Genomic DNA, 13,243 nt, shown 5'->3' on the forward strand with positions numbered 1-13,243 from the left:
GAGCCCATGGCAGCGGCCATAGGTGGGAGGAGGCGGACGGACCTGTGCTTAGCTCCGCCTCCTGTCATTGCACAGAACGAGTGGAGAGGAAGAGAGGTGAGCCTATGATGAGGAGGGAGGGGAAACGGGCGATGGCCTGGTGAGCTTGGCGCATTAGCGCCGGCCTCACCAGGCCATATTAACGGGTGCACAAACGTTTGATTTGTGCGCCCGTTCACCAGTTTTTCTCCCCAAACGTAGCGCATATCGGCTGGCCGATATGCGCTCATTTGAAAGAAGCCTAAGGCAGGCTTGTTCCGGTGCTAAGAGAGGGAATCTATTTAAGAGAAATTAGCTTAGGGCCACTCTCACACAAGCGCTTTTTACCACGATTATTGCGGCGTTTTGAGCAGCGCACTAATCGTGGTACAACGTTTCCACTGATTTCAATGGAGCCTTGCAGACTTGTGCTCGAACGCCATGATTTTCTAGTACTGTGTCTTCTATATTGGCACGTTTTTGCGCTGTTTAACGCACCTCATCACCCATCAGAATGAATAGAAAACACCAATAAAAATCGCTATGTTTTACCAACGCCGTGCGTGAGACTGGCCTTAGGCCATTCTCATACAAGCGCTTGTAAAAGCGCTGTGTTTTCAACGCAGCGTTTACTGCATTTTCAGCTGTATTGACATGCGTCTTTGACTGCGGTTTTGCACAGTGCCTAAGGCCACTCTCACACATATAGCTTTTTACCGCGATTGGTGTGTTTTAGCACTTTTTAACAGACCTCCTCACCCATCACAATGATGGGGTACATTAAAAAGTGCTGTCAAATGCTGTGTCATGCGTTCAAAAATGGCGCTCAAAATTGCGATTACAAATGCTATGATTTTGAGCGGCATTTTCTGAATGCATGTGTGAGAGGGGTCTAACAAATTTTTGGGGGACTGTAAAGTATAAAGAAATGCACAGAACTCAGAACAAAAAAGTGAGCTTTATTATCCCTCAGAAAATCTTTAAAATGACCGCAGTCTATTGCTATACATAGATGTACGTGGTTGAGCATGGCAGGATGGATGTCATGTAGCTTTTTTGAAGTCACCATTTCACAGGACACTCATATTTGTCTCTCCAGTTCGCAAACCTCACAAGATGCTGCTGAGTACCTCTGAAGGCCGTAAGATGCCCTCAGAAGAAGAAAGTCTGGAGAATGTGGTGGCCAAGGAGCATGGCGTTTTATTAACAGAAATGCCTATCTGCGGCAAAACAGAGCTTTCCTTTTTACTTCACTGATTGCATTAATTCATTTCTGGCATTTTGTAATTACCACCAATGAATAAATGCAATGTAATCCTAACTTGTCTTAAATTGATTCCCCTCAGCTATTTTAATGCTGGAACAAGATGCTCCTCACATACACCCTCTAGAAAGATCGCTTTTGCCCCCAATAGAGATTTCTGTGGACAACCTGTATGTGTGGTAGTTACTGATAGTTTGCATTTTTCATTGGGGTTTTAGTTTATCATTCTCTCCTTGCTGAAAGGGCAATCATATCACCGTGGCTGCTTCCTTCTAAAAACAGTACCGCATCTATCTAACAGTTATGTTTGGTATTCAGTCTCAGCCGCATTTGCTTTAGGCCTTATTCACACAAGCAGTTTTACACTGCTAAATAAGCTGTGATAAAAAAAAATCGAGACCATCTGAAGCATTAGTTTCCATGTATTCGTTCAGATGGCCGATTTTTAGCAGTGTGCAAAATGTTGAGCTGGCAAAAATAGGACATACGCGACCGAATACATTGGGCGATTTTATACGCGGACGGAAAAGATAGGTCTTGCCCTATCTATTACAGTATACTACCCTTAATACGCCAGCCCAGGTGCCCTAGATCTCACCCACTACCCCCCCTGCCTACTTGCCTCCACTCCTGGCTAACGCCAGGCGGGCATCTGGGCAGCGATCCCTACTCTCAATAGGGACCGAAAAAGGGGCGCTGGCGTACCTGGATGGAAAGGGTAGAATACTGACAGAAAAGGCAGATGTAAATAACCAACACAAACAAAACTAAGCAGAACTGAGGCAGGTGGAAAAACCTGGCAGATAATAGCAAAGTATAGCAGACAAGATGACAGAAGTAGGAGACCAACAGAGGCAGACTAGCTAGCACACTGAGGGAAACCAATAACTGGCAGTGATTGTCAGTCTCGGCCTGATCTTTAAACAAAAGCCTCCGCCCAGGGGCGGAGAGAGGGAGACAGCCAACTCCCAACAGAAAATAATAAAAGAGAGCTCCTGCACTGCAGATGCACTTACAGGTGTGCACCACACCAGCCAGGCACCCGCGCCCCCGGCAGCCGGACAACAAGCCTGGGGGGACACACTATCTTTTGATCAAAATACGCTGGTGGCTCCCATAGACTACTACTACTGAAATGCTGCAGTAGAACCGATTTTAAAAAGTGAGAGGGAGAGAGTTTAGCAGCAACCAACAGTGCGAAAACATGACAGGTGTCTGTTCCGGGCTGCGGCAATTTTTTTCACTAATACGCCACACACGGCTGTGTGAATGGACAAGAAAGCGCTTACTTTAGCCGCAATATGATCGCGGCCTTTTCCCATTCATGTAATTTTCAACCGCGATGCAGTCAATGTAAAAGCGCATCACCTGTGTGAAAGAGGCCATAATGGAATTGAGCTACAATGCCACACATAAACCGTGGCTAGGTGTGGTTTCTAATAGGAAACAGGCGTGTTTGTTTTTTGTTTTGTTTTTTTCCTGTACTTTTATATATATTTTTAGAAATTAGCTGGAGTTTAATTCTTCAGTATTTTCAGTCAAATATAAACTGACCTTGTCCGAGAAAAATGTCCTTGTGCTGTTTGCTTACAGAGCAATTCATTATAATCATCATGTGAACTGAAGCTTTACTGTGTTATGCAACTAATTACTATTTTGACTCCTCTGTTTTTTTGCTTTGTGTTTGATATTATGCAATAATCACAATTTAAATTGATTAAGACTTGTCTTTACTGCTTTCCAAACATATTCTATAATTTCTCCCAAGACAAGGGTAAGGTCAGGCTTGATTCTTTGGTTGTTCAGTTCCGAAACAGCTGTTCTATGCTATCACTTCCAGAGTAGTACTGCTTATCTGCTCTCCACATGTATGTATCGCTTGACTGATAAGCCATCTCTTTCTATACTTGTACTTTTTTGTACCTTTTTAGCGTACAAAAAGTGCAGACGTGGGGGACATCTTATTAATAACTTTTGAATATTGAATTGATTGCTTTGTTGGTACACTTCAAACATTAAGTTATATTGCATTTGATCAGCCTATTATCACTAGTGTTACCATGTATGCAGTGTACAGACAGAAGCCTACGTGCTTTGTTAAGGTCACATTTGTGCACGGAGCTAGCTGTTCCTGATTAAAAGCCCAGCATCTCTGTCTGTTCTCTGTTAAGAGGGGTGTATGTATTTACTGCTGCGTACTTGTGAAGGTCATATAAGGATATTGAATGTTGACCTCTGTTGGCCTCTAAATGCCCCAGCAGAGAGGTTCTTTCTCAGGAGAAAAAGTGGTTAAGTCCTACTGTTCTTCTTCTTTTTTTTTTTTTCTTTCTCTATTTAGAATTTTTTTAAATTGCTTCCTCTTCATCTTGTTTTCCACAAGGTATTTTCCCCGTACAAAGTACAGATCACACAGGCTGCCTATGTTAGTGTTAGCATGAACTGCAAATCCCTAATATAATGTTTATTAATGGGATGCCCATTGGGAGAGAAAGCTATCTGAACATAAGGGCTTGTTCACGTATGCATATTACCCAGAGAAGCGTGCATGGCCACTTGAGTCTCCTCACTTAGTTTATAGCATAGTTGCTCTTCCTAAGGAGAAAAGAGCGTTTCTGACCCCTGTCCCAGGCCTCTCACTAGCAAAGCCAGACTCCTACTGTACACTGAAGGGCAAAAACCCTAAAGCAGCTGTCTGTACATAGAGTCTGGCTTTGCTTTTAATTCCTGGTCATTGTAACAAGGCTTGTATAAAAAGTCTGACTTTGGCTTGAAGGAATGCTGCCTTTCAATAGGTTGCACTGTAGAGGATTTATTCCATCTCCCTTATTTGCATATCCACACAGAGAAATGCTATATTCATTTATTTTTTCCCACAAAGTGACATTTTTCTTTACTACACAAGACATAATAAGTTGTAGCTTTAGATCACAGACATACTTTAAAACTCATTAAGACCTACTGAAATGCTGCAGTAGACCAGAAGCTCAGACATAAATCCCTGTGACTTCTGAAGATAATGTGTTTGATTGTCTAATGAACTTATTTTTTTTTTCCAGCTGCCCAGTCAGCAGTCTTGGATAAAACCATTTCTTTGGTCATAAATGGCAAAAATCCATCAACCAAGGTTTGTAGGATTTCATCCAATTGTCTTAAAGAATGCTACGTCTTGCATGAAACAAGACTGATGATAAAATCTTCCAGTAACAACTTTAATAGAACTTCATTGTTTAATATTAGTAGTGTCATGTTGCTTTTTATTTCACGTAGAACATTTAAAGACTTTAACCAAAATGAGTAATGTTTCCATTGCTTTCAGTATGATGGATACACTTCATGTCCACTGGTAACTGGCTACCGAAAAGTGATCTTGGCAGAATTTGACTACAATGCCCAGCCTCTAGAAACTTTTCCTATTGACCAGGGTAAAGAAAGAAGAACTATGTACCATATGAAGGCTGATATGATGCCATTCCTGTACTGGAATATGCTCCTCAAGTAAGTGATTGGTTATGTTTAAAGGGGTTATCTAACTTAGCAACTTAGTATTTTAGGCTGAAAAAAGAGATATACGTCCATCTAGTTCACCCTATTAACCCCCCCCCCCCCTTCCCCACCAACCTCCCCATCCTTTCCTTCCAAGTGTTGAATGCAGGCAGACAGGCAAAAAAACTCAATGGAGATAGAAGACAATTTTCCTCATTTAAGTGGAAAAAATGACTTCCTGACTTCAATTCTCGCAATCGGAATAACTCCAGTATCAACAAACCTTCTGAAGTAATTAGTGACTATAACATGTTATATTGTAATGCTCAAGAAAGGCACCCAGGCCCCTCTTACCATTGAATTTGCCATCACCACGTCCTCAGGCAGAGAGTTCCATAGTCTCACTGCTCTTACAGTAAAGAACCCCCTTCTATCTCTGTGTAGAAACCTTCTTTCCTCTAGATGTAGAGGATGTCCCGTTGTTACAGTCACAGTCCTGGGTATAAATAGATCATGGGAGAGATCTCTGTATTGTCCCCTGATATATTTATACATAGTTATTAGGTTGCCTTCAGCTGTCTTTTTTCGAAACTAATTGACCCCAATTTTGATAACCTCTCTGAGTTTTGTAGTCCGTCCATACCATTTATTACTTTAGTTGCCTATCTTTGAACCTGCGCAGACTCTGATGTCCTTCCTGAGCACCAGTGCCCAAAACTGTCCACCATATTCCATGTGTGGTCTGACCAGTGACTTGTAAAGAGGAAGAACAATGTTCTCGTCATGTGCCCCATGGACCCGTGTAAATGGCCCTTTATAGATAATTTTCAGTTCTGATATTTTAATTCAAGATGAGAACCAAAAAAGTCAAATTTGATGCCTTAATGTAATGTATAAAAAATTGTGTTCAATCATATGCTTTAACGCCTTTAAGGTGATTTTCTGGGATGCAAAAAAATATTTTTTACAGTCATGGAATGTTGCCAAAGAAGGAAAAAAGCCATACTTCCCTTCTTCAGTAGCTCCCTGTGCCACACTGGAGCCCTGGTCCCTGCTGCTCTGAACCGAGAGTAAGCTGCATGGGGTCACATGCCATTCATTGTGCACGTGACAGGTCAGCCAATCAGACTTCAGCAGTTTGGCAGAATCAATGCTGAAGTCTGTGATTGGCTTAGCAGTAACTTTTATTAATCTGTGGGGGTGGGAAGTGATTAGAAAAATACTGCGGTCCTAATAATTTTATATTTTTTAGGTTTTCTTTTAATAGGCATCTACTGTACAAAAATAATTGTTAATTTTATAGTATAGGCCATTGTGGTGGAGGTATACTATTATGTATAGCTGTTTCTTTTCTAATTTTATAATAAAACATTATAAAAAGAAAAAAAATTACAACAAACCTTTTTTTCCTGTCAGACATACACTTTATTGAAACTTTTGGGGCTTTTTAGGCCCTTTAGGCTAACCTCACACGAGCGAGCACAATATGGGGCTGTGACTCCCGTTCCCATATGGTGCTTGCCACCCATGTGAATTCCCCAAGAATGCAAGATGTTTTCATGTGAAAACAGCCTTCCATGACTTTGGGGACGAAGGAAACCGCACCCGTCAGTCACAACGGAGTTTCTCCCATTGTTTTCAATGGGAAACCTCACATTGCATGCACCTAGCACATAGTGTGACGCTGCCACTGGTCCCATTGAAAACAATGGCGCTGCATGCACAAGATAGAACATGCAGCGATTTGTTTCCTGCATGGCATCACGGTGCCATGCAGGAAAACATCGCTTATCGGAATGACCCCATTCAAAAGAAATGTGCAATTTTCTTGCCCGTGTGAAGCCGTCCTCACTACCATGGGAGCACAGAAGTGATGGGGTGAGGAGGGGAGCCACCACCCTATCTAACTTTTATTTACTTTTGAATAGGTCTAATACAGCTTCAGCATTTGTGAAATATTCCCAAATGTCGTCACTTCTAATTTTTATTACTTTTATGTTGTACAGGGGATATTGGGGCGGACCAGCTCCCATCAGGAAAATATTGCACCTTGGCTTTAAATAAGAAGGCGTTACAAAGCACACATATACTGCACTAACAGCACCAGCTCACATTGCCATATTCAGGATGAGAAATAATAGAAAAAAACAATGTCCTGCCCAGGAAGATCGTTTCATTGCTTCAACCATGCAGAACTTCAGAATTCGTATCCATTGTGCTGATTGTTATTTTCTTTTGACATTACAAGTTGTATTTTCTTCAGGTAAAATACATAATTATGCCAGAATTATTTTTTTCAATAAATAGAATCTATCAAGATTAGTGTTGCAAATCACTTACTAAATTCTATAATAAGCATTTATAAACCTATTACAAAAATAAAGGGGTCACTTAAGGTTCTCTTTGGAAATGACCAGTCACCAGTCAGGCATTTTTCTAAAATCTGACCTGACATCACCCGGGCATTTAAGGCTGCCAACTACACTCCCAACAAGTTCTAGCTAGTGATATGTAATATTACATATGTCACCATCAAACACGGGAAACCATTTACCTTTGTAGATTATGTAGGGGGATTCATTTGAGATTTTTGACACCAGTTTCATTATGATTACCTTCATTATTTTATCATTTCATAACATCATATTTAACAAAGTATGAGCCATTTGTGTATTCTATTACATCAATGAAAGATGAATGTGGTATTGCCTATGTATTTCACTGTGAAGTTTTAATAAAAGCTAGCGCATTTTAATGTGTCTGCATTTAGTAAGGCTGCTATTACACAGCAGCGCTTCTCCCTTGCATTGTGCAGGAGAAGAAATGCTGATTGTAGCCATGTCTGGACTCCTCATAGTGATTGAACTGACAAGTCCAAGTCCCGGCTGCAATCGGCATTGCTCCTCTTGCATCTTTCAAGGGAGAAACTGCTTGTGTAATAGCACCTTAAGGCTACATTTGCATGGGAGAGCGTGATATCGGACCAAGAAAACGGGCTGGTATCGCGCTTATCAATGTGTATTTTACCCGAGGATGCAAGGTCTTTTTCATGCAAAAATGCCCCACATCATGTCTGTGAAATTTCGATCCTCACGCGCACATTTCATGTGTGATAGAGGATCGCACCTGTCTTCCATTGAGTTCAATGGGAAACATTGCATCGCACTCACATGTACATTGCACGGCATGTGAGTGCTATGCAATGTCTTTAAGGTCCCATTAAAAACAATGGGTGATGTGTTCTCAGGAACGCGAAAAAATAGGACATGCAACAATTTTTAACATTGCTACATCACTCGTGTATGACTCCATTCAAAAGAATGTAGTTCATATTTGCATGAGTTTTGTGCTCATGTGCATGTAGCTTTAAAGCTACAATTTTCATCAGAGATTGTCCTATGAAAGCAGGTTCAGCTTTATAATAAGACATTGTGAAGGGAACACACATAGAGACACACACGGACCACTTCTCTGTGTGAGGAGGGCAGCAGGGCATGCAGATGCGACCGTCATACACTGTGTCCGCAGGAGCAGCAGGATGATGACATCATTATCCTGCTCCACTGTGTGCCGTGCGTCTACCTCCCTCTTCCTTTTCCTCCCCTGCTTCGGCTTTCTCTCAGGCTGGCCACACTGCTGGGTGCGTGTTTCATGCAGTGTGCGACTAGCACTGAATGTGCATTTGTATATGGCAGAAGGTGACCTCTGGGGCCCGCGCAATTGCGATCCCTGGCAGTACGCCTATGCCTAGCATTTAGCCATTACTGCTTAGGGAAGCCACAGCTGGCCATTCATCTCTTCTATAGCAGCCACTGGAGGGTAGATGTATCAGCACATACTGGCCACAAAAGAATCAATGTCCACGCAAATACTAGTTCTGCCTGATTGGCTTCCCACTTTGGCTCAGAGTGGGGTCCAAAGCAAATAACCTAATTAATGACGCCCATTTGCGCTAATAGGGCATGCAGACAGGTTATGCACATGGTAAAGGTGCATGTTCAGATCCTGTATTGTCACATGAGAGTCCCTGCCAGTTGATGATATTTATACTTATTTTAAAGCGCTGTGGCATTATACATATGAATAAGGCCGCCTGCAGACAACAGGTCGGATCCGGCTGCGAGAACTCTCGCAGCGGGACCCGACCCGAGCGCCTGCAGAGAGCACCGCGGGCTCAACCCTCTCAGGCTCTTTCATGTGCCGGCGCATGCGCAGAGCGGAGCCAGCGGCCGGTGAGTGACGTTTCTGTGTGGGAGCCCCGCACAGAATTAGAGCATGCCGCGGTTTGTTTGCTGCGCGGGATTTCGCGCAGACAAACCGCGGCTGTCTGCATAGGATTGCATGCTGTAATGCAATCCTATGCAGGCGTCCAGGGGCGGAAATTCTGCGGGGAATCCTGCTGCGGAATTTCCGCCCGTCTGCAGGCGGCCTATGGGTCCACGTCCATGAGACTAAGAACAAACAAACACAAATTACAGTTTCAACAAACCTTTAATTGACACTTAACACAGCAAAAGCCATTAAAAATCAATTTAAAGTTTGTTACAGCTGTAAATGAGGGACAGAGGGACACTGAGGAAAGATAGAAGCTGTTCATACGGTAGCATAGTAACCTTAAGGTTATTCTAGATTGTCCTGAAGAGGTGGATTTTCAGGTTGGCTTTCAAGGAGGGGGGAACTCTGAAATTACTTCTGGGAGGAGGTGATAGGAGAATAGGTCAGATCTATGGAGGATGACAGGTTTTGGAAGCCCCGTGAGCCAATGTTAACCCTTTGCAATCCAATTTTCCTGCCACCCTCACATTCCCCAACTCTTATTTGTTTTGGGTGGGGAAGTGCATTGTGGATTCCTTAGAATCAATCAACAGAAACGCATAAAGATAAACTGTCATGATTGATAATTTTCTAAAAATTGCTAATAAAATCAATCCTGACAATCAAGTGTCGGCTCTCGCTTGACATTAAAATTTATCTGCATGGCTTTGATGTCGGACGAGGTCAGACACATTTTTTCTAACAGTATGCTGGACAGCACTCCGATGTGGGAGGCTGTTCTGAGTATTTTACAGTATACAGGACAGCGCTGTATACTCTAGCACACATATGCAGAACAGCTTCCTATATCTGAGCGCTGTCCAGCATACTGTTGGAAAAATGTGTCTGACCTCCGAGCTATGCAGAGAAGTCTTAATATCAGGAGGTGTGACTCGGGATTGCAAAAGGTTAATATTCTGACCTCACTTTGCTTGCCAGTGGTTAGACTGAAAGAATGGGCACATGGGAAAAACAGAGGTGAAAGAAGGTGAGGTAGATTAATCTGGCAGTCGAGTTGAGGGTTGATTGGAGGAGTGCAAGATTGTTAGATAGCTGGCCTCAGAGAAGGATATTGCAATACTCTAGGCAGTAGTTGATGAGGACAAGCACTACTATTTTTGTTGACTTAACCCCTTAACGACCGGGCCATAGTCTTTTTACGTCCTGCCCAAGTGGGCTTTATTCTCTGAGGACGTAAAAACATGCGTCCTACAGAGAATAAAGCCCTGTGGGCTATGGACGTGACAGCTCCATGCTGTCGGTGCCCGCAGGTAGCCGACAGCATGGAGCGGTCATCCCGGGCTGCGGTGACACCCCCCCCCCCCCCAGCATTGCAATCGCAATAAAGTAAATAAAAGTTGTAAAAAAGTTAAAGATTCAGCTGCCCTGATGGATCAGATCCATCAGGGCAGCTGAAAGTACTCACCCGGCTTCCCCGATGTCCACCACGAGGAATGGGTCCTCCGGGCCCCGGCGCGGCTCTTCTGCGCATGCGCGCCAGACGAATGACGTCACGCGCATGCGCAGAAGACTGGGAACCCCGGGGAGTTTAAAATCTCCTGGTTTCCGGCTCCTGAAGGTAGCCGGGAACCAGGGGATGTCCCTGGGGACCGCGGCGAGCGGTCCCCAGGCCCGCGATCGCTGCTATCCAGTGGATAGCGGCGATCGCGAAAAGGTTTAAAAAAAGTAAAAATAAGGTTAATTTCACCTCTCCTCATGGATCGGATCCATGAGGGGAGGTGAAAATACTCACCCCTGGTCCTCAGCGGTGTCCCGGTCTTCCAGGACCTGAGTCCCCTTCTGCGCATGCGCGCCCGATGATTGACATCGGGCGCGTGCACAGAGAGGCTCAGGACCCGGGAAATTTAAAATCCCTCTGCTCCTGGCTGCCATGTGTAGCCAGGAGCAGAGGGATGTCACTGCAAAGATGATCACTGTTATCCAATGGATAGCAGTGATCATTTAAAGTAAAAAAAAGTGTAAAGTTTTTTTAAAAAGTTAAAAAAAAAGTTTAAAACGCTTACATTTCATCTCCCCTCACGGATCATATCGGTGAGGGAGGATGAAATTACGTACCTAAGGCCCCCGGATTTATCCGCGGACCTTACCACAGCTTCTGCGCATGCGGCCGTCGCCAAAGCGGTAGACTCATGCGCAAAAGCCGTGGATTGCCAGGATAACTTAAAATTTCCCTGCTCTTGGCTACAAAACTTAGCCAAGTGCCTGGAGATTTCACAGGGGGCCGTGGTTAGCGGTTCCTGATCACGTGGTCGCCGTTATCCAATGGATAATGGCGATCACGTAAAAGTTTTTAAAAAAGTTAGTTTCATCTCCCCTCACCGATGCAATCTTCCTCCGTGAACTTTCCCGGATTCTGCGCATGCGACCGCCGGCAAAACACCAGACACATGCACAGGAGTCGGGGAGCCCAGGAAGCGTAAAATCTCCTTGCTCCCGGCGACCAACGGTCACCGAGAGCCTGGAGCAGTGACGGGTGGCCTCGTTGAGCGGTCCCCGATCACGTGATAAAAAGGTAGCGATCTACCTTAGGTCGGTCTCACATGACCGGATAGGAATTACGGATTCCGCATGCGTCTGATCTGCGGTATTACGCAGATCAATCGCATTGGATTACACAATTCCGCTTATATTAGCGGGTCGGAACTGCGTAATCTACTCGCAGAAAAGAGAACGCAGCAGTTTCTATTTTACTGCTGATATCTGCAACATAGAGCCTATTGTGCTCCATGCTCGATATACCCGCAGCCCATACGCAACTACCTTGTATACTGGCTGCGGTACCCGTGTCATCGCTAAGCAACGGTGTGGGAAATACAAACAAAAAAAAAATGTACTGCGCATGACCGCCTGTGTGAGTAGGCAGTTATGCACAGTACATTACGCGGCCATACGCAGGGTCACAGCCAGGCTCACAGCTGGGATCCGCTGCGGGCCTCCGCAAGCGGATTCCGCCTACGGCTGCGTGAGCCCGGCGTTATTCAGACCGCTACCAGTAATACGTATTTTACAAGAAGCCCCGGGAACGCTTGCCTTCATGCAGTTCCAGGAGCACCTTGTTGAGCGTTTTCTGTGTGAGACTGCCGCACCTCAGCAAGCTTACGGAGACTCACAGAACGCCACTTTTTACACCCCATACCCGAAACTGAGGTCAAGAAATGACCCCCAAAAAGCATGAGAGGAGGGGGATACTGGTTTTATTGCCCCATGTGCCCATTTCAACCAGCCTCCGTAATTACCCATCTTCGGAAATACTACAGAGTTCACATTATTACTTTTATCTAAGATTTGCGAACGCCGAAAAGAGGGGGGGGGGGGGATATTTTTTAGGGAGTCAATTTTTATTTCGTACAAATAAGCAATGGGGCCTGGAATTGATTCAGTTGTGCCCTGAAATCCAACGGGTGTTCCCTCCTTTATAGGCCTTGCCATGGGTCCGGTAAGTAAATAAGGGTCACAATGGGTATGTTTCTGAACACGGGACAAACGGGGGTATCCATTTGGGGGTGAATGTCTTCATTCCTATGTACCCTGTACAAAAAAACTGTTTTTAAATTGACAAAATTGACAAAAAAATTTTAAATTGTAACTTTTTCCTTCTGCTTTGCTTAGATTCATTCAAATACTGTGGGGTCAAAATACGCAGTACACCCCTAGATGAATTTGTTAGGGGTCAAGTTTTCAAAATGGGGTCATTTGATGGGATTCTTTATAGTTTTGGCCGCTCAATGGCTCTATAAGTGGGCAATGGGGCCTGGAATTTATTCAGTTGTACCCTGAAATCCAACGGGTATTCCTTTCATTGTAGGCCTAGCCATGTGTCCTGTAAGTCTATTAGGGCCACAATGGGTATGTTTCTGAACACAGGACAAACAGGGGTATTCATTTTGGGGTAAAAGTCTTCATTTATACATGTTCTGTACAAAAAAAAACCTGTTTTTAAATTGACGCAATAGCCAAAAAAATGAAAATTGTAATTTTTTCTTACTGCTTTGCTTTGATCTATTCAAAAATTGTAGGGTTAAAATACACAGTATGCCCCTAGATAAATTCGTTTAGGGGTCTAGTTTTCAAATTGGGGTCATTTGTGGGGGTTCTCTGGTTTTGGCCGCTCAAGAACTCTACAAGTGGGCAATGGGGCCTAAA

At 44.0% G+C, this 13,243-nt stretch overlaps 1 protein-coding gene across 1 annotated transcript in view; it reads left to right on the plus strand.

Moving 5' to 3' along the window:
* SQOR (sulfide quinone oxidoreductase) overlaps positions 1-7,516 on the plus strand; it is a 44,242-nt gene extending 36,726 nt beyond the window's left edge. The window contains exons 8-10 of the mRNA XM_066592638.1: positions 4,339-4,406; positions 4,599-4,777; positions 6,772-7,516. Of these exons, the coding sequence (XP_066448735.1) occupies positions 4,339-4,406; positions 4,599-4,777; positions 6,772-6,829 (305 nt within the window). The 3' untranslated portion in view covers positions 6,830-7,516. The remainder of the gene's footprint in view (positions 1-4,338; positions 4,407-4,598; positions 4,778-6,771) is intronic.
* Positions 7,517-13,243: the final 5,727 nt, after the last annotated feature.

Source organism: Eleutherodactylus coqui, chromosome 2 (genome assembly GCF_035609145.1).
Source record: "Eleutherodactylus coqui strain aEleCoq1 chromosome 2, aEleCoq1.hap1, whole genome shotgun sequence".
Taxonomy (NCBI): domain Eukaryota; kingdom Metazoa; phylum Chordata; class Amphibia; order Anura; family Eleutherodactylidae; genus Eleutherodactylus; species Eleutherodactylus coqui.